General features: G+C 49.6%; 2 protein-coding genes across 2 annotated transcripts; one reads left to right on the top strand and one right to left on the bottom strand.

Annotated features, from left to right (window-relative positions):
• The first annotated feature begins 13,143 nt into the window (after positions 1-13,143).
• LOC104582449 lies at positions 13,144-14,300 on the top strand. Its single transcript, XM_010232009.1, has 2 exons — positions 13,144-14,067; positions 14,124-14,300. Exons 1-2 carry the CDS (start codon positions 13,144-13,146, stop codon positions 14,298-14,300), a joined length of 1,101 nt encoding a protein of 366 aa, XP_010230311.1.
• A 5,700-nt stretch (positions 14,301-20,000) lies between these two features.
• LOC104582448 lies at positions 20,001-23,595 on the bottom strand. Its single transcript, XM_024458079.1, has 6 exons — positions 23,398-23,595; positions 23,115-23,325; positions 22,580-22,814; positions 22,021-22,502; positions 21,507-21,789; positions 20,001-21,431 (listed from the first exon to the last, which is right to left on the bottom strand). Exons 1-6 carry the CDS (start codon positions 23,580-23,582, stop codon positions 21,013-21,015), a joined length of 1,815 nt encoding a protein of 604 aa, XP_024313847.1. The 5' UTR covers positions 23,583-23,595; the 3' UTR covers positions 20,001-21,012.

Genomic DNA, 23,595 nt, shown 5'->3' with positions numbered 1-23,595 from the left:
AAGATATAAATGCAATGATTTAGATGAATAGGGATAAGGAGTAAAATATATGTATGTATATAGATCAGATAGGATAAGAAATAATCCTAAGGTTTGGTCTTTTGGTTTAGTCTTATCCTAATCCAAGCTAGGGTCACGTTCCTAAAGGCAACACATTGCTCTGATACCATCTGAAGCGATCCCCCCCTGTACAGGGTTCGATCTCTGTGCTTATTTGTGCTAGTCCCTGGATCGACTCACTAGCACACACAGTTTCAAGATGTAATACCAAGATCGAAAGTACTTTATAACATCGTATCATCTAGAACTTAATTGCACTTACAAACTTGCATAACCCCTTGGGTCAGCATAACAAATACAGTTCGAAGATATCAAAAAAAAAAATCACAAACGGCAGCGGAAAAAGGTGGTGCAAATGGGCCTCAACTACTCTTAGAGGAGAGAGCATGTTGGAATGTAAGCACATGACCCAAGGAACATCGACGAACTTCACTCTTCGTCAGATTCACCTGCATTATTATTGCAGCCACTACGTGGTCAATACATTGAATGTATTGGCAAGTTCACCTGGAAGTTATAACAGATCCTACCAAGTAAATGCAATTGAGGTATAATGCGGTTCAGGCTTTATGGCGTGGTAGCGAAATATAGTTTATCCTACTACAATTGAATGTTACATTATTGTTAACTACTGGACACGGGGTAGAAATACCCATGCTCCTATTAACCTAGGGCACATTGCGTAGATACATCAAGTGCCCCTACCCTATTCAAACCATTCATTATATTTAAGAAATTGGAATGAGTGAAACCTTCCTTACAGCCCCCATATCTAGTTACATCAACTGCCCCTACCCTATTCAAACCACTCATAATTGTCCGTAACCGGGGACACGGCTAAGTACTTAGTTTGACACTCTCGAGAGGTTGTACACATTCCCCACAAGAAATCGACGTGTTAATCCCTTGCTGTCCTCAGGGTAGAGTAGCAACGGCATCGACTACAGAAATTTTCAGAACATAATCCCCCAGACCACCTGAGGGACGCGCCCCCACCTACACTGCTACATACCGATGTCACCTCGGATCCGGGTTCATATTTCTTACATCCATCCTGGCAGAGCCCATAATACCATGTGGTTGTACTAGAAGCTACTAAACAGGAAACTAGTCCAGTCTCTGATTACCCCGGGTGGCATTCCACAGTTGCGACGCAGGACCTCCATAGAAATGGGGAGACGACTCATAGAAATGGACCCATAGAAATGGAGCTGACGTCGCATACATCTTCAATTCCTCAAAGCAGCCCACCCAGGACGGTTCATTAAAGTTGTTTTTGCCAGGTTTCCTCAAAAGCATTGGTAATTATGAACACATGCATAGGGTTTTAAACAAAAGCAAAAGCTAGGGTTTAAACCCTAAAACAAGGCTTTATTGGCATCAGCCAATTAATTTAATTCAAAATATTTATTTCTCTGTCCCAATGGACAGAGGATAAACAAACAAAATTTTGGGCATTGGTTTCACTTAAAAAGGATCTCTAATTAATTAGTTATGAATTAAATGACATTAAACTCTATTCTGTAAATTGACTATGATTCAAGCACTCAAATTTAAATTTACAGGCTGAGAGCTTTCCAAAAAGGAAAAGTTTGTCAAATTTGGCCAAAGGGTTTAAAAGTTATAAGCATTTGAAGTTACAAGAGCTTTTCTGCAAAATTGCCATTTAATTAAACCGGGGGATTAAAATTACATTTTTATTTTTCTATTAAAGTGGCACGTGTCGCAACCGTATTGGTCAGTACCGGTTCGTTTTAAAAAAAATTAACTGGATCTAATCTTGGCCGTTGGCCAGGATCGGAGGGCTGTGAGGGCTTGGGCTCACCTCCAGGAACCTAGGGTTCCGGCGTGCGGCGTCCGGCGGCGGCGCGGTGCGGGCGGGCCGCGGACGGGGTCTTCGGCGGAGCGGGCGGCTCGGGAAGTGCGGGGAAGGCACGGCGCGTCAAGGCGGAGCGGACGGCGGCGTCATTCGCTTCGGGGCGGATGGTGGCGTCGTCTAGGATGAAGACGAGGCGACGGGCGGCGGCAGAACTCCGGCGAGCAACGAGCGACGGCTGCGGTGTACCAAAAAGGAAACAGCGCGCGTCAAAAGAACCGTGAGGAAGAGAGGAAAGAGAGGGGTGAAGTTCGATCGTCCATGGCGTACCGTGCAGTCGGCAACGAGCTTGGAACGGCGGCGGGCGGCGGCGCGCTACGGCGACGAATTCCGGCGGCGTGGGCGCGTGCGGGTGCGGGCAAAGAGAGGGGAAAGAGAGAGGGGAGGCGGGGCTTTATACTGACGCGCGTGGCGAGTTTCGGGAAGGCCGGAATCGGCGGGCGCGGTGATGGCGGCGGCGACGGCGCGGCACGGGATCGGCGGCGCCGATTCGGGCGCTTGCCCAAGGTAGGAGACGACCCTGACGCGTGGGTCCCACGCATCAGTGGCTCGGGCGCGCGTGGTTGGCCGGGCCGGCTCGGTCCGGTTTGGCGCGTGCGGTGTGTTGGGCCGGTTCGGCCCATTTGGCCGGGCCGGTCCGATTTCCTTATTTTTTTATTTTAGCCTTTTTTTTTCCTTTTTCTCATTTCTTTGATATCTTTTGATTTTGAACTCCAAATTGGTCCAAATAAATTCCAGAAAATTTGTAAAATCATGTTTTATCATGATTCAACTTTTGGGAGTAATTTCCCCTCAAAATAAAATATCTAAGAATACATTTGCCCTATAAATGCCTTTAGGGGTATATAACTATTTAAATAAAAATAGTTTTTCAACTCTAAATAATTATCCAAAAATTATGGGATAGCTTATTTATGCAATAAACCCGTTTTATAAAGAAACCTTATTGGTTTGAAGATCCAAAGCTCAAATGGGTCAAAACCCTAGGGTTTAAATTGAAATAAAACCTTTTCAAAGCCTTTTGAGATTCAAATTTGAATTCAAATATGCAATTGTGGCATGATGCTCATGAATGCAATGCACATGTAAGAATTTGAAATTTTGGGATGTTACACTGCAGGTGCAGCGCCTCCGAGCTATCCACACGTACAGGGAGGAACTCTGTGCGGCGGATTGCTAGATCCGATCACGTCTGAACTAGTGTAACCCTAGCCGGGTTGGTGTCCTCCACTTATATAGACGTTCCTATTGGGCTCAACACTTGAGGCCTGTTAGGAGTCTAAGCCCGATACGAGTTGGATCCGATCCAACTCGGTTCCCACCACTTAAGCGTGTGACCCTTCAGGTTCGCGGTCAATCGGACACGACTACGAGCTCGGACTGCGGGCCCGAGTAACACCTTACTCGTCCACTGGCACCGACTCAAGTCGATAGTTGGTAGCGGCGCCTAGCAGCACGTGCCAACTCTCGAGTAACCACAAGGTAGATTGACGAACCATACAATGTGTCATATACAACATTCCTTTTGCCTCACGATATGTGTGTCGAGCTCAAGGCGAGTGCTTGTCATCCTTGTGGATAGCTCGACTCTCTTCTCATTCCTGTGATACAGATTCCCGAACGGGTTAACACTTAACCCAAGTCGCATGGCCATGCTTTCCGAATCTGATCACTCGAGAGGGCCTAGAGATATCTCTCCGAATAGGAGGGGCAAATCCCATCTTGATCAATCATGACTCGCAGCATGCTTCTCAGCAAACCCGAAAGCTACCTTTATAACCACCGAGTTACGGAGTAGCGTTTGGCAACCCCTAAGTAGGCCAATTCACATCCCAAGCTCATGCGATGACCTCAGGTCTAGGACTGACATATACATCGTACTTGAGACTAACAAATGACAATCATCTCGTTGCGTCTCAATGCGGGTCTGTCCGACTCAACAATCTCATTGTCGAGTCCATGCTATCAGTCGGCAACACCTTTCCCTATGACTTGTGAAACATAGTCATCATACTGATTCACATTGCTAGTTTAGGTTATGTGTCAGCATAACCTCAATGACTAGGGACCATTAGAACAACATCATAGAATACATAGTCTCACAAACAAATCACGTATTTATTGATACATATCACTGATGATGTTCAAGGACAATAACAACAACTCATCAATACATAGGAAATAACATCATCACATGATTGCCTCTAGGGCATCTCTCTAGCATTCGACACGCTCAGCAGCAGCGTGGATCTGGTGTTCGGGGATATTGTAACATCCCAAAATTTCAAACTTTGACATGTGCATTGCATCCATAAGCATCATGCCACAATTGCATGTTTGAATTCAAATTTGAATCTCAAAAGGCTTTTAAAGGATGCTATTTCAATTTAAACCTTAAGGTTTACACCCATTTGAACTTTGGATCTTCAAACCAATAGGTTTTATGTATAAAAGGGGTTTAATGCATATATAAACTATCCCATAATTTTTGGATAATTATTTGGAGTTGAAAAAGTATTTTATTTAAATTGGTATATGGCCCTAAAGGCATTTATAGGGCAAATGTATTTTTTTATATATTTTATTTTGAAGAGAAACTACTCCCAAAAGTTGTATCATGGTAAAACATGATTTTACAAATTTTCTGGAATTTATTTGGACCAATTTGGAGTTCAAACTCAAAAGATATCAAGGAAATGAGAAAAGCAGAAAAAGAAAAGGCTAAAAAAAATGGAGAAACGGACCGGCCCGGCCACTTTGGGCCGAACCGGCCCAATCCCTCGCGCGCGCCGCCGCCCAGCCGGCCCAGCCGCTCGCCTGCGCCGCGGCCGCACCCGGTGACAGGTGGGGCCCACCTGTCAGGGGCTTCGTCCTCGCAGGGAAAGCTCCCGGAATCCCCGCGCCGCCTGCCATGGACGTCGCCGCGCGCAATCTCCGCCGCCCCGTCTGCTCCAACCTTCCCGAAGCTCCGAGCCCGCGTCCCTATAAAGCTCTCCCCCTCCTCTACTCTTTTCCCCTTCTCGCCCCCGCTTTCACGCCGCCAGGCCGCCCCAATTTCTCACCGGAGTCCGACCGCGCCGCCGCCGCTTTCTCTCTCGCCGACGAAGTCCGGTGAGCCTTCCTCGAAACCCTCCCTCTCTCTCTTCTTCTCTCTTCTCTCTCCCTCACGGTCAAGATGACACGCTCCTTTTTCTTTTGTGTGCACTGCAGCTCCCCGCCGACGAACGCCCGAGGCTGCGCCGCCGACCGCCGCCCGCCCGTCTTCGTCCTAGGCGCCGACCCCGCCGTCCCCGCGCCTCCCAGTCACGCCAGCCCCGCCAGAGACCCCGCGCCGCCGCCGCCCGTGCCGCGCCGCCGCTGGAGACGCCCGCCGGATCCCTAGGTTCCCGGAGGAGAGATCTCGGCCGTCCATTTCTCCTCAACGGCCCAGATTAGATTCTTCTTATCCCACTTAAACGAACCGGTACGCACCAATCAGGAGCCGCCACGTGTCACTGCGTAAATAAAATGAAAATCTAATTTTTAATTCCATGGATTAATGAAATGGCATTTTGCAGATAGGCCCCTGTAACTTCAAATGATCATAACTTTAAATCTGTTTGGCCAAATTTAGTGATCCACACCTTTTTGGAATCCTTAGGAAATATAGAATCTTTTGGCACTGTCCAATTTCAAACTTGAAACTTTGAATCACATTAAAATTACAGATTAGGGTTTTATATCATTTAAGTCATAATGGTGTGTTTATGTATGCATTGTTTGTATTGTTTAGTTTTCTCGAAGAGCGAACTGTGTGATTGCGAAGAGTGTTTGAATACCAACTACTATCAAGGCAAGTTCACTTTGACCATCATCCCATTATTTTATTATGCACTAGATTTTTATTAGTTGCATTGTTAGGATTATTACTGTATCTATGCTAGCTATGATCTGTCCTAGTAGTATAGGATACCCTTTGTGATGACCTTACCACCAATTGCCATCGTGATAGTAAAATGCTATGCTATGATAATATACGAGGGCGGTATTATTACAATGTGATACTATTGAATTACAATATGATTTTCCTAGTGTATGGCAAAACAAGTAATTCAATGAACCGCCTGGGTGGGCTGCTTTGAATTTTCGGATGTCGTGACGTTAGGTCCATTTCTATGGGGCCCGCTGAGTCGTCTCTCCGTGTGATTCGGGAGCGTCCATGGTCGTCTCCCCGTGCGATTCGGGGAGCGCCTGCGTCACAATGTGGGATGCCACCCGGGATAACCAGAGACTGGACTAGTTTCCTGTACAGTAGCTTCCAGTACAACCACATGGTATTATGGGATCTGCCAGGATGGATGTAAGAAGTATGAACCCGGATCCGAGGTGACATCGGTATGTAGCAGTGTAGGTGGGGGCGCGTCCCTCAGGTGGTCTGGGGGATTATGTTCTGAAAATTCCTGTAGTCGATGCCGTTGCTACTCTACCCTGAGGACAGGAAGGGATTAACACGTCGATTTCTTGTGGGTAAAGTGTACCACCTCTCGAGAGTGTCAAACTAAGTACTTAGCCGTGTCCCCGGTTACGGACAATTATGAGCAACTAGACATTGGAGCTGTAAGGAAGGTCTCACTCATTCCAATTTCTTAATAAAATGAATGGATTGAACTGGGTAGGAGCATTGATGTTTCTACTCAATGTGCCTAGGTTAATAGGAGCATGGGTGTTTCTACCCCGTGTCCAATAGAATTCAAAACTATTTGTTCAAAAATGATAGGATTGAACAATGATGCTTTTATGCAAATAACCAAACCCCACCTAGCCAAATACTACATATACTTGATACGATCTGTTATAACCCTTTGGTGAACTTGCCAATACATTCAAATGTATTGACCACGTAGTGGTTGCAATTAACAATGCAAATGGATCCGACGATGAGTGAGGTTCGTCGTTTTGTCATAGGTCATGTGCTTAGATTCCAACATGCTCTCACCTTGGAGTAGTGTGGCCCTTATGTTCTACCCTTTTCCGCTGCAGTATTTTGAAACATTATTTTATGAGGTTGAAACAGTATTTTTTTTATGCTGGCCCCAGAGGTCATGCAAGGTTGTAAGCACTATTAAATTCTGCATGATGCAATGTAATAAAGTACTTTGACCTTTATTTCTGTATATTCATCATGAAACTGTGTGTGCTAGTGAGTCGATCCAGCGACTAGCACAGTAAGCACAGAGATCGAACCCTAGTAAGAGGGAGGATCGCTTCAGATATACATCTCCGAGCACATCGAGCCGGCATCCTTCGCCTGCCGAATCCGACTCCTTCAACGACAGAGGAGTCGACTACATCTTCGTCTCCCACGGTGATCTCGTCATCATCACTGACCGGCTTGACAGATGAGCCGGAATCAGATTTCACCTCGATCTTCTACGACGACTGCAAAATCTTCCACGTCAAGAGCGCAAACAGCCCCGTCCTCAGCGATGCTAGTGACTGCGTCAAGCAGGAGAGTTGCCACAGCAGCATCGGCCCAATCCTTTGGACAATCATGGCTCAAGTCTTCATGGCGACTCCGAACGAGAACGAGAACGGGCAACCATCAAACGCAGCTCCACTAAGCGGAGCTCCACCAAACGGGCCTTCACTAAACGAACGGCCCACAGTCATCTGCTCTGAAGCCGAAGGGGCTCGAGTAAGAGCAGCCCTCAACGGAGTCCCTTTGACAAATCCAACCCTGGTGGAATTATAGTATTATCACAGATGCCTGCACGACTCGCACATGCAAATAGCAGCGGAGCATGTCAAGCTCGACAAGCGACGTCAAGCGGCCGAGGCGTCGAGTGCTCGAAGAGCGGCGCTGTCAGATTCCCGCAGCATCACCAGCAACCGCGCCCCCAAGAGCGGATGCCCTCGTCACCAGACTCGACTGGGACGAGTACCTGAGGAGGACAGGCGCAGGATAACTCGAGACCTTGACACGAGCCTCGCGACTGCTGACAGTCTAGACAAGCTGGGGCCAAGAACCCCGCAAGTAGCCATCATCGCAGCAAACACATTCTTGTTGTCGAATCAAGCCCCCGAAGACGATCCACAGTCAGCAATTCATCGTAAAACCGTGGCTGGGTTGACTGGACTGGGCACAGTTTTCGCTAACCAAGAACTGGAGAAGCCGAGAAAATCTCGGCGGACCTCGGCGGACTGGAAGATCTCCACCACGAGATGATAACTCGCCACGCCACCACAACAGCCCACGACGGGGCCACAGTCACCCTGATCAGGGCGAGATAACGGGGCGCACAACCTGCGCGGCGATCGTGTTTCACCTATGTTGGGTGATGCACGTGATGTTATCACGCAAAACCGAGTCGATAGGCGTCGTGTGGCCCGCGGCGACTGCTCGTCGCCACCATACACCGACGAAGACCACGAACCCTGCAGAGCGGTTTGCTTTAGCCGCCGCATGCGCAATACCAGGATGCCAAAGGGTTTTAAATTGCCCTCTGACGCGTCCAAATATGACGGCACTCAGGAGCCGAGGACCTGGTTAGAAGATTATCTGACAAGAGTTCGGTGCCAAGGAGCTTCCAGAACTACAGCCATGCAGTGCCTGCAACTGCAACTCAAAGGCCTTGCACGCACCTGGTTGACCACTCTACCAGGAGAAATCGGCTCCTGGGATGACCTGCTCTCACCAAAAACTTCAGATCTACCTACAAGAGCCCAGCTTCCTTGGAAGAACTTCGAGCGTGCTCTCAACGAGAAGGTGAAACCATTCGCTCCTATGTCCAGCGGTGGACCACGCTCAAGCACGCCGTTGAAGAGATCTTCGATTCATCTTTGGCGAGCCGAGCAACTTCAGAAGGGAAAGACTCGACTTCGAGGTCGTCGACTGGCCATCCCAGTACAACGTCGTACTTGGTCGAGTGGCACTCGCGCGCTTCATGGCGTTCCCGCATTATGCTTACCTCAAGCTTAAAATGCCAGGCCCAACGGCATGATCACGATTTCTGGAAACTTCAAACGCTCCGATAATTGCGACAAGGATTTTCACAAAATATCTGAGTCATTTGGCATGCATGAGGAGCTAGAGGAGCTCAGGGCAGCAACCGACCACTCCCTCCCTCCTACAACCATGAAGATGATGCCCCAGCTCGAGTTCAACACCAAGAGTGACACCAAGGCGCATCAAGTGCACCCAACAGACCCCAGCAAGATAGTCCTGGTGTCGACGAGCCTTTCCCCTGCTTAGGAAAGCACGCTCGTTGAGTTCCTCTGTGAGCATTGGGAAATTTTTGCCTGGGTCCCCGCACACATGCCAGGCACCCAAGAGAACTCGCCGAGCATGCCCTCAATGTCGATCTCACTACCAAGCCAGTCAGATAGCCTATGCGTCGCTTCTCAAAGCCGAAGCGCAAGGCCATTGGGGAGGAGATCCACCGACTCCTCGACGGCAAATTTATCCGGGAAATAAAACAAGCTACTTGGATAGCGAACCCCGTCCTTGTATGTGTATCGACTTTACGTCGCTGAACAAACACTGCCCCAAGAATCACTTCCCATTGCCTCGAATCGACCAGATTATCGACTCGACTGCAGGCTGCGAGTGCCTATCTTTCCTTGATGCCTACTCAGGCTACAATCAAATTCGACTCAAGGTTGAAGATGAGGAAAATACTGCATTTGTCACGCCCTACGGCGTATTCTGTTACATGACAATGCCATTTGGGCTTAAAAAGGCAGACGCCACCTACCAACGCTGCATGCAGACCTGCCTCCAGAACCAGATCGGCAAGAATGTACAGGTCTACATCGACGATATAGTCATCAAGACCAAAGAAGTCGCCACGCATTCGCCAATTTGGACAAGTACCGGATCAAGCTCAACCCAGCGAAGTGTGTCTTCGGAGTACCCGCCGGCCAGCTGCTCGGGTACTTCCTCTCGGCTAGAGGCATCGAAGCAAACCTAGAAATTTTTTGGGCGATCTTGACAATGGACAAGCCGACTAATGTCCATGGAGTGTAGCAGCTCGCCGAGCGTGTAGCGGCACTTAGCTGTTTCATCAGCAAGCTAGGAGAAAAAGCATTGCCCTTTTACCAGCTCCTGAAGAAGACGAAGGATTTCACGTGGAAGCCCAAGGCGAGCACCGCCTTTACGGATCTGAAGCATCTACTGTCGACTTCTCCAGTACTCATCGCGCCCCAGGAAGGCGAGCAGCTACTACTGTACATCGCCGCCACCAATCAGGTAGTTAGCACCGTGTAACATCCCAAAATTTCAAACTTTTACATGTGCATTGCATCCATGAGCATCATGCCACAATTGCATATTTGAATTCAAATTTTGAATCTCAAAAGGGCTCTAAAAGACTTTGTTTACACCCATTTAAGCTTTGGATTTTCAAACCAATAGGGTTTATGTATAAAAGGGGTTTAATGCATATATAAGCTATCCCATAATTTTTGGATAATTATTTAGAGTTGAAAAAGTATTTTATTTAAATAGATGTATGGCCCTAAAGGCATTTATAGAGCAAATGTATTTTTTTATATATTTTATTTTGAAGAGAAACTACTCCCAAAAGTTGTATCATGGTAGAATATGATTTTAGAAATTTTCTGGAATTTATTTGGACCAATTTGGAGTTCAAACACAAAAGATATCAAAGAAATGGAAAAAACAGAAAAAGAAAAGGCCTAAAAGAAAAAAAAGGGTAAACCGGACCGGCCCGGCCAAAATGGGCCGAACCGGCCCAGTCCGACCGCGCCCGACCGGCCCAGACCGCCCGGTCCGCGCGCGCGCGCCCGCAGTCACTGACTGGTGGGGTCCACCTGTCAGCTGCGTCTTCCCTGAAGGAAAGCGCCGCCGGTCACGCGCGCGATCCCCGCGCCGCCGCAATCCTCGCGCCCACCATTCCCGACCTTCCCTAAGTGCGCAGCCCGCGTCCCTATAAAGCCCCCGCCGCCGCGCTTCTTTCCCCTCTGTCCCCCCTCGCTATCGCGCCGCCAGGCCGCCGGAATTGCTCGCCGTCGAAGCTTCGGACGCCGCCGCATCTTCGCTCGCCGACGCCGTCTCGGTGAGCCATCCTCATAGCCTCTCGCGCCTTCGTCTTCCTCTCTCTCTCTCGCGCACCCCATGACACGCGCCTTTTTCCTTTTCGTGCGCTGCAGCTCCCCGCCGACGACCCCCGAGGCCGCGCCGCCGTCCGCCGACCGCGCCGCCCGCCCGTCTCCGTCCTAGGCGCCGACCGCGCCGTCCCTGAGCGCCGCCGACCGCGCCCCCGTCTCCGCTGTGCCGCGCCGCACTTCCCCGTCGCGCCCCGGTCGCCGGAGCACCCCGCGTGGCCCCGCCCGTGCCGCGCCGCCGCCGGATGCCGCCGCTGAAACCCTAACCCGCCGGTGAGCTTCCCCGATCGATCTCGTCCGTCCGATCGTTGATCAACGGTGTAGATTAGATCGTCCTTATTCACTTAGACCGAACCGGTACCAACGAATAAGAACGTGCCACGTGGAATCTATTTTTTTTTATAAAATAAAAGTCTAATTTTAATCCCCCGGAATTAATAAAAGGCACTTTTGCAGATAGGCCCCTGTAACTTCAAATGATCATAACTTTAAATCTGTTTGGCCAAATTTAGTGACCCACACCTTTTTGGAATCCTTAGGAAATTTAGAATCTTTTGGCACTGTAGAATTTCAAATTTGAATATTTGAATCACATTCAAATTACAGATTAGGGTTTTATGCCATTTAAATCATAACTAATTATCTAGAAGTCCTTTTTGAATGAAACCAGTGCTCAAAATTTTGTTTTATTGTCCTGTGTCCAATGGGACAGAGAAATAAATATTTTGAATTAATCTATTTGGCTGATGCCAATAAAACCTCATTTTAGGGTTTAAACCCTAGCCATTGCAATTTATTTAAAAACCCTAATTACATGTGCTCAATTATCAATGCATTGGACCAGTAGATCACCCAAATAAAACCAACCCACTCATGTCACATGTTTTGCATCGCATCATGGCATACATGTTCTTTTGTCATGTTTGTATTGTGTGTTTATGTGTGTGTATATGTTTGTTGATTGTATAGTATTCTCGGAGAGTGAACCTTGCGATTGTGACGAGTGTTTGAACTCCAACTACTATCAAGGCAAGTTCACTTTGATCATCTATCCATTATTTTATTATGCACTAGTTTTTATTAGTTGCATTGTTAGGATTATTACTGTATCTATGCTAGCTATGATCTGCCCTAGTAATATAGGATACCCTTTGTCATGACCTTACCACCAATCGCCATCGTAGTAGTAAAATGCTATGCTATGATAATATACGAGGGTGGTATTATTACAATGTGATACTATTGAATTACGATATGATTTTCCTAATGTATGGCAAAACAAGTAATTCAATGAACCATCCTGGGTGGGCTGCTTTGAGTTTTCGGATGTAGTGACGTTAGGTCCATTTCTATGGGGCCCGCTGAGTCGTCTCTCCGTGTGATTCGGAAGCGTCCATGGTCGTCTCCCCGTGCGATTCGGGAAGCGCCTGCGTCACAATGTGGGATGCCACCCGGGATAACCAGAGGCTGGACTGGTTTCCTGTTTAGTAGCTTCCAGTACAACCACATGGTATTGTGGGCTCTGCCAGGATGGATGTAAGAAATATGAACCTGGATCCGAGGTGACATCGGTATGTAGCAGTGTAGGTTGGAATGCGTCCCTCAGGTGGTTTGGGGGAATATGTTCTGAAAATTCCTGTAATCGATGTCGTTGCTACTCTACCCTGAGGTCAGCAAGGGATTAACACGTCGATTTCTTGTGGGTAAAGTGTACCACCTCTCGAGAGTGTCAAACTAAGTACTTAGCCGTGTCCCTAGTTACGGACAATTATGAGCAACTAGACATCGGAGCTGTAAGGAAAGTCTCACTCATTCAAATTTCCTAATAAAATGAATGGTTTGAACTGGGTAGGAGCATTGATGTTTCTACTCAATGTGCCTAGGTTAATAGGAGCATGGGTGTTTCTGCCCCGTGTCCAATAGAATTCAAAACTATTTGTCTAAAAATGATAGGATTTGAATAATGATGCTTTTATGCAAAATAGCCAAACCCCACTTAGCCAAACTATGCATGTACTTGGTAGGTGCTTTATAACTCTAGTGAGCTTACCAATACATTCAAATGTATTGACCACGTAGTGGCTGAAATTAATGGAATGCGAATGGCAAAAGCCTGTGGAGCCACCAGGCTCATGATTAAAGGCAACTCCAACCTTGTCGTGCAGCAAACGATGAAAGCCTGCGACGCCATCTCGGATACAATGATCGCCTACCGCGATATGTATAACCTCCTGGAGGGCCAGTTTGACGGCTGCGAGCTCCGCCACATCAGCCGATCCAGCAACGAAGAAGCCGACAAGCTGGCCAACATCGGATCAACGCGCACGCTTGTACCACCAGGAGTCTACCTCGAGGTGATCGAGCAGCGCTGTATCAAAGAAAAGAGCACTGCAACCCCAGTTAAGCAGCCGACAGACCGGGGGGCTACGCCTGCCGTCGACTCCGCCATGCCCATGGCAGAAGAGAAGCCGGGTACCCCTAAGACTGCCCGCGATGAGAACTCGGCCGAAGTACTATTGGCAGAGCCTACATGGATGCAGCCTTTCCTCGCGTACATGTTGCGCCAGGAGTTGCCGAACGATGCAGCCGAAGCTCGTCGCATTGCGCGCCGCTCCAAAGCATTCAAGATCATCAATGGTGAGCTTTACAAGCAAAGCGTTTCGGGCATACTCCAGTGGTGCATCGTACTCGAAGAAGGAAGAGCCCTCCTCCTCGACATCCATCAAGGTACTTGCGGCCATCATGCAAGTAGCCGTGCCATCACGGCCAAAGCATTCAGAGCCGGATTCTACTGGCCAACGGCGCAACGAGATTCTCACGACATTGTCAGCAAATGCGAAGCATGCCAGATGTTCGCCACCAAGCCTCATGCGCCTGCCTCGGAGCTCAAGACGATTCCTCTCACTTGGCCGTTCGCTCAGTGGGGACTCGACATGGTGGGCCCACTACAGAAATCATCGCCTAGCGGCCACACCTCTCTTCTTGTCGCCATTGACAAATTCTCAAAGTGGATCGAGGCCATGCCAGTAACAAACGCAGAGGCCACAACAGCCGTCAATTTCATTCGATCCATCGTTTTTAGATTCGGGTTCCTCATAGTATCAACACGGACAACGGCTCCAACTTCTTGGCCCAAGAGTTCAAAGACTTCTGCGAACAGATGGGGATCCACATCAACTATGCCGCCGTTGCGCACCTGCAGACCAATGGTCAGGTGGAAAAGGCCAACGGGCTCATCACCGACGGTGTCAGAAAATGACTCATGACTCCCCTGCGGCGAGCAGCTGGAGCATGGGTCGAAGAACTCCCTTCCGTCCTATGGAGCCTGCGCTCAACTCCCAACAGCTGCACGCCATTCTTCATGGTTTACGGCGCTAAGGCCGTCCTGCCATCTAATGTCCGCTTCAATGCCCCACGAGTTGCAGCGTATTCTGGACCTGACTCGTCGGAAGCGCTGGAGGACGCCCTGGACGCAGCTGATGAGGCCAGGGATATCGCACTCGCTCGATCAGCTGTATAACAGCAAAGCCTACGCAACTACCACAGCCGTCAGGTGCGACCACGCTCTTTTATGGAGGGAGATCGGGTGCTTCGGGTCAAGCAAAAAGGCCATCACAAACTCGAATCCCCTTGGGAAGGACCCTGCGTGGTCACCAAGGTGATACCCGGCGGAGCCTACTTCCTCAAGGACGTGAAGACCGGAGTCGCCTACAATAAACCGTGGAACGTCGCGCTACTGCGCCGCTTCTATGCCTAGTTCTTATGCATTTTCTTAGATTATATTTGCTTTTGCAGTCTCGCTGCCATATTCTCATGTATTCGACTATTCAATACAATATCCACACTTTCTCCGTAAAGTTCATATATTTGCCTTGGCCGCATCCGAGACTCAGGGGCTGCGCCGCACAGGCCAAACTTCGCCTTGGCCGCACCCGAGACTCGGGGGCTGCGCCGCACAGGCCAATCTTTTGCCTTGGCCACACCCGAGACTCGGGGGCCGCGCCACACAGGCCAAACTTTGCCTGGGCCGCATCCGAGACTCAGGGGGCTGCGCCACACAGGCCAACCTTTGCCTTGGTCGCACCCGAGACTCGGGGGCTGTGCCAAACAGGCCAATCTTTGGTGTAGCCACTCCCGAGACAAAGGGAATGCATCGGCCAAAGGCAACATGCGCCCATCACATCCAACACTCGACACCAATTCATACAACGACTTCAGGCGACATCGCATGAGCCCAACACATTCGAGCAACTCGACGGAAACAAACTAAAGCTCCAGAGACAACAAAGAACGCCAGAGAAGCAATTATGCAACAAGCACTCTCAACGTAACCAGAAATTTATTTCATTAATAATGCACTAACAATGTTTATAGACCAAACGACAAAAAAGGATGAAAAGGGATACTTGGGTCTTCCCACGATTGCAAGCAATCGCGCCTAGACCCGGGGGCTACTCCCGTCGGGAGGGCTGGCCGCGCACCCAACAGAATCACCAACTACTACAACAACGATGACTATTCTACTCTCGCGACACGATGGATCAACTCTCGAGCCGCCTGTTCAACTTCATCATAATAAGGTCCTAGCGATATGTCTGCTTCACCGGCTCCAAGGACGACATGCAGCGCCTTCAAATCAATCGGCGGATAGAGAAGCCGGACAAACGCGAGTGCAACCACCGCGCCTTCGATCATTTGCTCCAGAGCAACCTCCTTTATCACCGTGCCATCACAAAACCTCTGAATCAAACCCTTCAATCCTACTGGAGTCATAAGAAGAGGAACAAGGTACGGTGCACAAGCATCAAGGATTCGCGGCAGGATTCGAGGCAGGCTAGCGCACGAGCTGCTCGGTCCTGCAACAGGGCCAGCATGTAACCCATGTCCCTCTCAGACCAGAACTCAGGAGCAGCTGGCCCAGAGTAGAGGAGCCCGTTCAGATGATGCCTCACGCGCATTGCCTCGGCACGGGCATCGGGAAGAAGCTCTGTACGGGTTTTTTGATTTGGTTAACACAAAAACCAGATTTGCGAAGCCGTGAAGAAAGATACGACGAACTTTCCTCACAAGTCAAAGCTGACCTTCACCAACTCCCCAAGCAGAAACTTCTCGATCAGAAGCAGCCCAAGATTTCGACTTCAGCACTGCGATTTCACCACGAGCCGTAACGAGTTGACGCTCTGCGTCCCTCAAGCAGTTTCGTAACATCCCTACCTCGTCCGATCTGTCCATTGCTATTGACGGGAGTCGACACAGTACAACTCGATTGGCACGGCAACAACTCGAGCCTATGGACGACTATAAATAGTCGACCATAGACTCGGGGGCTACTCCCGTCGGAGCATCAATCGCACAAACCGACTCCAACTCTTCGTCAATAAAGCCGAGTTCGACTAGAATTCGAAACACAAATCCTCACCAAGGCAACATTGCAAGGTAAGTTTTCAAAAATTTACATATTATAATATCTCTGTCAAATATCTATAGGTTACACAAGTACATTAGAATCTACACCCGACTACAAGCAGTCGTGCGTAGACTCGGGGGCTACTCCCGTCGGGAGCGCTGGTCGCGCACCCGAAAGTAAACTTCGTGTCCGCGCTGCCTTCACTGCCCGCCTTGCTGCTGGTTCCGCTCCTGGAGCATAGCTTCTTCTCGCTGTTCACGGAGTTGGACGATGTTTTTTTTTTGCGAAAAAGAGAGATTTCATTGATCACAAAACTGTTACATCTGGGGCATCCTCTAGGGGATTACTCCCTAACCAACACAATGTCCGTTGGCTAGACCAAGCATAAGCTAAGTCATGACTAACACTATTCTGTGACCTCTGAATTTTAGACAACTTAATCTCTCTTTGTGAAGCTAACAAGCGCTGGACCTCCTTAACAAGGCTACGGTACCGAGACCTATTCTGTTCCTGAGCTTGGACCTGAACAATAAGTTCGGCGCAATCAGTCTCCACTTGAATCGGCAGCTCAGTCCTTTGGACGGCTATAGCCAAGCCCTCCATGCATGCAGCCAATTCGGCCTCAAAAGCATCTCCACAGGATGGCAAATAACGGACAGCAGTAAACAACGTAGCTCCGGTGCTATCTTTTAGGATCATTCCAGCTCCCCCTTTGCCCGTAGCAGCAAGGAAGCTGCCATCAAAATTCAACTTTGTCCAGCCCTCCGGGGGAGCTTGCCAGGGGACATCCACAGAGGCAGAGCAACGTATGGAGGATTTCTGAAAAGAGGAGAAACCAGCCAGCTCCTTACCTTTGCTCAGATCAGCTGTGGGGGCATGTTTTATTGCCAGAAGGGAATCGGCGTAGCTCTCAAGGAAGCGCCTGGAAGCAGGTATTGCTGGAAGCGGCTTCTCATGCGTGAGCTCGTTGTGCGCGTGCCAAACTCTCCACAGGAGCAAAAGAACCTGAAGCCGCTGCACCGGCCTAGCCCGAGATAGGAGCACGAAGATCCAGTCGTTACAAGCGCCATCGGCGAGGGACAGCTCGGAGAGGTCCCAGCATTCCTTCATTGCCGACCAAAGAAGACCTGCATGGGGACCTAAGCACAAGGCGTGGAAAGAATCCTCGTCAGCGTGGCCGCAAATGGTGCAGGTGCCCAGCACCTCCAAGGATCTTCTCTTCTTATTGGCCTGAGTAGCAAGGCTGTCAGTGGCAACTTTCCAAGCAAAAACCCTGATTTTCTGAGGGACCGGGCATTTCCAGATAAGATCCCAGCTAGGATCTGAACCATCAGGGCGGGAGCTCGAAGTCGTCTCGAGCCCATCGCCTAGAGCTAACCGCAGACCGAGTTTATAAGCACTGCGCACTGTGAAGTTCCCCGATTTCTCAGGGTGCCACGCCTGGAAATCTTCATCAACCCGGACAGATGGCTTGATTTTACAAATAGATTGAACATTGACCGGCAAAAACCATTGCTGCAGTACATCAAACTTCCATGCCCCTGTGTCCTCAATCAAATCAGAAACCCATCGATATCGGCATCTTCCTTGTTGAGTAATCGGCTTTACAACCAGGTCCCGAGGAATCCAATTATCACGCCATATGCGAATTTTGCTGCCTCGTCCCACTCGCCAGATTATACCTTGCTTCAACAAATCCAGACCATAACTGATAGCTTGCCATGTGGAAGAAGCATTTCCAGCAAACACTGTGTCCATAAGATTACCGTCAGGATAGTAGCGTGCCTTGAGAACTTGGGCACACAAACTATCCGGGAAAGCTAGGAGCCTCCAAGCCTGCCGGGCAAGCAAAGCTTGATTAAAAATGCGCATGCCTCTGAATCCAATTTCACCTCTCCTCTTTGACTGTGTCATGCGAGGCCATGAGATCCAGTGAGTCTTGTGCTTCCCGTGTTCAGCGCCCCACCAATAGTTGCGTATCATCCGGGTTAGATCCTCGCACACAGAGAAAGGGAGTTTGAAGACACCCATAGAAAGGGAGTTCCAAGTATCCCCAATCCACTCTATCATAAGCTTTTGATAGGTCCAACTTGTAAGCACAGAAACTGTTTTCTGCCACCTTCTCGTGTTCAATGTAATGCATACACTCGAAGGCAAGCAGTGCATTATCCGTGATCATCCTGCCGGGTACGAAGGCACTCTGATTCAAAGAAATCATATCACCTAGCAGGGGACATAAACAATTTACCAGACATTTAGCGACCACCTTGTAGAGCACGGAGCATAAGCTAATTGGCCGGAAGTCCTTTAACGTTTTTGGATGATCCACTTTTGGTATTAGAACTATAGCCGTGTCATTCACTCCAGGCGGCATTTCCCCCAACTGGAAAAACTTCTTAACAGCAGCCACCACTTCTTCCTTCATAGCAAGCCAATTACGCTGATAAAACCGGGCAGGAAACCCATCAATGCCAGGAGCTTTAAGGGGGCCAATTTGAAACATAGCATCTGAAATTTCTTTGTCCGAGAATTCACGGCATAGGGATTCATTGATATCTTCCATCACCACAGCCGGGATCAGATCAACAAGTTCTCCAAAGTCAATACCTGGGTCCTTCGTGAACAGGTGCTGAAAATATTCAGTAGCCATGCGGTGCATATCCCTCTTAGCCGAAACAGAGTTACCATCCGCATCCTGCAGTTCTTTAATAAGATTCTTACGAGCTCTCCATACTGATTTACTATGAAAGAATTTAGCGTTTCTATCACCTTCCTTTAACCAATTATACGAGACCTTTGAAGCCATAACATCTCCTCTCTATATAGCAGTTCATTCATCTTATCTGTCTCCCGACGAATTTCTTGCATATCTGCTTCATAGCCATCAGCTCCTCCAGCCGTGTCCGTGACTTTTCAATATCTCTAATCACATGTCCAAACTTCCTTTTGCTCCACATAGACAGCGAACCCATAATACCTTTCAGCGCAGAATTAATCTCACCTAAGTCCCCTTTTGGACCAGCCTTGTTCCAGGCATTATGAATAATTTCCGGCAGAGCCGGATCACGTTCCCACATAATCTCGTACTGCTGCTTACTTCTCCTAGGTCCCGGATCAATTTCAGCTTCCATGCAAACAAGTATGGGACAGTGATCAGAGCAGGGTGATGTCAAGTGTTTCACACTTGCCTACAGGAAGCGATCACGCCAGACAAAATTTGCCACGGCCCTATCAAGGCGCACCTTCACATTTTTTGGCTCTCGCTGCTTATTATCAAAAGTATAAGGCACACCCGAAAAACCAAGATCCACAAGTCCACACAGTTCTAAAGTGTCACGGAAGGCAAGCATCTGGGTCTCGTTACGAGGTCTGCTAGAGAAATGTTCAAATTGCCACATAGCTTCATTGAAATCCCCCATCACCAGCCACGGAACATCAACTTGGCCCCTTAACTGTTGAAGCAACTCCCACATATGATGTCTATCCTCCACACGTGGTTCCCCATAGACACATGTCAATCTCCACATATCATCATCCAAAGAGGACCGGACATACGCATCAATATGTCTTTCATTCATCGACTGGATATCAATACAAAGATGTTCATGCCAAAAGAGAGCTAAACCACCACTACGACCATCACTACTGACTCCTGCAAAGCCTTTTAAACCTAAACAATTTCTCAAACGCTGCATCTTTCCTACTTCCTGTCTAGTCTCACTAAGAAAAACAATCTTGGGGTGATTCGCTTGTGTAAGCGCGACTAGATCAAGAACTGTCCGGGGATTCCCCGCCCCCCGGCAGTTCCAACTTAAGCAATTCATTGCCCCTGACGGGGCACCACATGTGGCCCCGTCAGTTTGCCTGTAGCCCCATGACTGATCGCTGCCTTGTCCGCCATACGCTCCTCACTATCCACCTCCATGTTCAGCTGTTCCTGAGTCCCGGTATCCTCCCCGGTCTTTCCTTTCTTCTGGGCACTCCCCTTTGGTGCCTCAGAGTAGGGCACCAATGGTAGATTGTTGTTGTCTGTATCCATCGGCACCTCTTCCTTCTGTTCTGCAGAACGCTTGCGTCTCAGGTATGGTATGATAGGAGACTTACTCGTCTGCAGCGAACTACTACTTCCACTCAGCCTTGGGTCACCATATTGCAGGTTGCGGATCGGGGAAATCATATTCGATGAGGTCGGAACAGGTTGCTGCGATTTGCTGTTCCCTTTTCCCTTCTCCCAATTCTGTGCCATGGTCCTTACATTACTCGGCGACTGCTCCTCCTTGTCATTCTTTCCATCTACAGCCATATCCTTCACCTTCGCAGAGAGTTCCTCCTCTACCTGCTCCTTCGATTTATTCCAGCTTTCTGCATCGCTTTGTCCACTTCTAGCAGCAGCCCCAAACGGCAGCACAATTTTACGACGAGCACTTGATTCAGCCTTCAGAACACCTTCTCTTCTATCCGACTTGCGAAGCGGGGAGCATCGGAGCTGCATGGTGAGTTTGCGAGATGATACTCCACGTTTCTCCTTCAAGCAGTCAGAGCTGCGCGGTGAGTTGGACGATGTTCATGGCGTAAGGAAACACTTGAAGTATGGCCTCTCGCCGGTCTGAACTGGAAGCTCATGGATCCTGTCCAAAGCGAGCTGCGGGTACTTCACCCGGACAAATCCCAGCGCCAACTTTGCGCCCCTAACGAGCTGCCGCCGCACCAGTTCCTTCAAGGCAGTGCCACTGCGAAACTCTTGCATCAATGCTCCAAGTCCCTCAGGCGTTTGTCTTAGGGGCCAGAACGCATTGTGCACAAGAACCAAGGCTTGCTTGCAGGACTGGAAGAACATCTTTACATGTTCGACCCGAACCTGCAGCAGCATCAGCGCGTGGCCTCTCGCCCTGTCAGACCAAATTGATGCCCGATCGGAGGTCCCCAAAGCGTTCAGGCGATTTTTCACCATCTCCGCTTCAGCACGCGGGTCGAGTCGAAGATCTGTACAGTCGCCAAACTCTGGATCAGTACAGGAGGAAAGCAAGCCACAAGAGAAGGAGTCGAGGCCAGGCTTACACTCGAGTTGGGAGCTCGCCTTCCTAAGCTCATCCAGGATAAGCTCCTCTCGGTCGACAGCGGCCTTGGCTTTAGCCTTGAGGACCGCGGTATCGGCGAGAATGCCACGAAGGCGCTTCTCCAAGTCCTTGGCACGAGCTTCCGAGTCCTTCAGCCGCTCTCGCAAATATTTGAGTTCGCGTGAAGTTTTCTTGGAATTTGGACCGCTGGCATCGCTCGCTAGAACAGGCTGGTTCGGCACTCGATTGGCAGTATTGGGAGCGTTTCTGGCGTCTTCTCTTTTCTACAAGAGAAAGAAGGAGAATCATTAAACTCCAAAGGCCCGGGTTCTAACCCAAGCGCTCCTTCAACATCCAAGAGAAACTCAGCAGCAGAACGAACGCAACACACTTAGCAGCTTTAATTCAAGGCAACCCCTTTTACTAACAAAAGGCCCAGGAGGGGCAAGTTCTTTACAAAGGCAACAGACGGAAGTACAAGTCTAAGCTAACTAAGCCGAAAGGTGGATGCCAACCTTGTCGCTAGCACCTGCAGGCGCCTGCTCAGGCGGAGTCGCGGCCCTCTCGCTATTCATCTTCTCCAGCAGAGTCGACAGCGTCGTGGCGAGCTTGTTGGCCAACTCCGCGTACGGCAAAAGATCAGCGTCTCGACCGTCGGGCTGCTTGGGCGTGCCTTCCGCTGCCTTCTCCAGCACCCCTTTGTTGACTCCATGAGCAAGCGCCAGTATGAATGCTGCTTCAGAGCCGGCAATGGTCTGAGCACGGGAGTAATCCTCCAAGGGGTCCGGCTCCCCACTGAAAAACTCCACGAGCTCACCCAGAGTCGCTGGCACCTCGTCTTCAGGGAACATGCTCAGGAACAACCTTGCCAAAACCTTGGCCGCTTTAATGACCATGTCCCTTGTCCGAACGCCGATGTCTTCGATCGTGACCACGGCACTGTCAAGAGCATCCGCACGACTCTCGCTGCTAAAACTAGCAGTCGAACCGAGCGCGCCTGGACAAGAAAGGATGTCAAGTATAGGACTCGTACTCAAGCCTTAAGGCAAAGGTAAACAAAATTCGAAGGCTTACCAGCAACACCACCGGCCACGTCGGCTAAGCGTTTCGCTAGCTGGTCGTCACGACTCAGGGCGTTGGCCACAAGAGCATAGGTGGTTTCTTGTACTTCGCGTTTTGCCTGAGCCAGAGCAGCTTCCGACTTACGTTGGACGTTGGCAAGTTTCTCCTCTGACTCCTGAGTCAACGAGGCAAACTTGTCTTCCCAGTCCTTGCTACGCCGGACGGCCTCGTCCCGAAGTGCATTCGACTGCGATAGGACTTTGGGTTAGACCACGCTAAGGCAATGGATTGCAAAGAAATCGCCAGAAGTCGCCACCTTCCGACTCCTGCAATGCCATCTTGGCCTCGGCCAGTTCTCGCCGAAGTTGGTCACGCTCCGTCTCCATGTTCACAAACTGCTCGCTGATCTCTAGCAGAGAGCGAGCAACAGGCTGCCCACAGGAGTTTGCTCACGATCAGGGGAATTCAAGTCCATATGTGACTTGTACTCCCGTCGGGAGTAAAAATACCAAAGCATAAAATTTTGACGGAGAACATGATCACTTACATGATGATCTGAAGCGGTCAGCTTGGCCAGAGAAGTGGACGGTTCGCCAGCGACCTCAGGAGTCTGAGTAGCCACCGAGGCAACGGGCCTGTCTACTCCACTCGGCTGATCGCATGGTTCAGGCGTTTTTTCCTTCTGCTCCGATGTTCCTCCTCCGAGCTCCAGAGCCAGCTCCTCTGCGGGTTGGACCCTTTCCTTCTCGGAGGCAGTGCTGGAAAATTGATTTTGTCAGCTCAGCAAAAGGCGTGCAGTTAAGGAAGGCGACAAGCGAAATAGTACTTACCTGGTCTTGGCAGCCGCAGAAGTAGCCGAGGAGTCGACTACTTGAGTTGACTCGTCCCGCAAATCTGCGATCACGGGATCGTCCTCGGTTTCTTTCGAGTCGTCGGGGTGACCGTGCTTTTGCTGGACTTCGACATCTTCCCCATCGTCCGAGCCAACGTCAAGCTCCTCTGACGACTCTGGCATCTCCTCCGATGGA

Source organism: Brachypodium distachyon, chromosome 1, assembly GCF_000005505.3.
Source record: "Brachypodium distachyon strain Bd21 chromosome 1, Brachypodium_distachyon_v3.0, whole genome shotgun sequence".
NCBI classification, from domain to species: domain Eukaryota; kingdom Viridiplantae; phylum Streptophyta; class Magnoliopsida; order Poales; family Poaceae; genus Brachypodium; species Brachypodium distachyon.
The sequence above is the reverse complement of the archived record's forward strand: the minus strand, read 5'-3'. Positions and strand labels throughout refer to the sequence as shown.

Bases quoted from the DNA above. Each gene is read 5' to 3' on its own strand.
- LOC104582449 (XM_010232009.1), top strand. From the start codon at position 13,144: ATGGCAAAAGCCTGTGGAGCCACCAGGCTCATGATTAAAGGCAACTCC. The intron at 14,068-14,123 runs GTAACAAACGCA...CATCGTTTTTAG, and splicing joins AGTGGATCGAGGCCATGCCA to ATTCGGGTTCCTCATAGTAT.
- LOC104582448 (XM_024458079.1), bottom strand. From the start codon at position 23,582: ATGCCAGAGTCGTCAGAGGAGCTTGACGTTGGCTCGGACGATGGGGAA. The intron at 23,326-23,397 runs GTAAGTACTATT...TCAATTTTCCAG, and splicing joins TCTGCGGCTGCCAAGACCAG to CACTGCCTCCGAGAAGGAAA. The intron at 21,790-22,020 runs GTTGGCATCCAC...TTTCTCTTGTAG, and splicing joins CTGCAGGTGCTAGCGACAAG to AAAAGAGAAGACGCCAGAAA.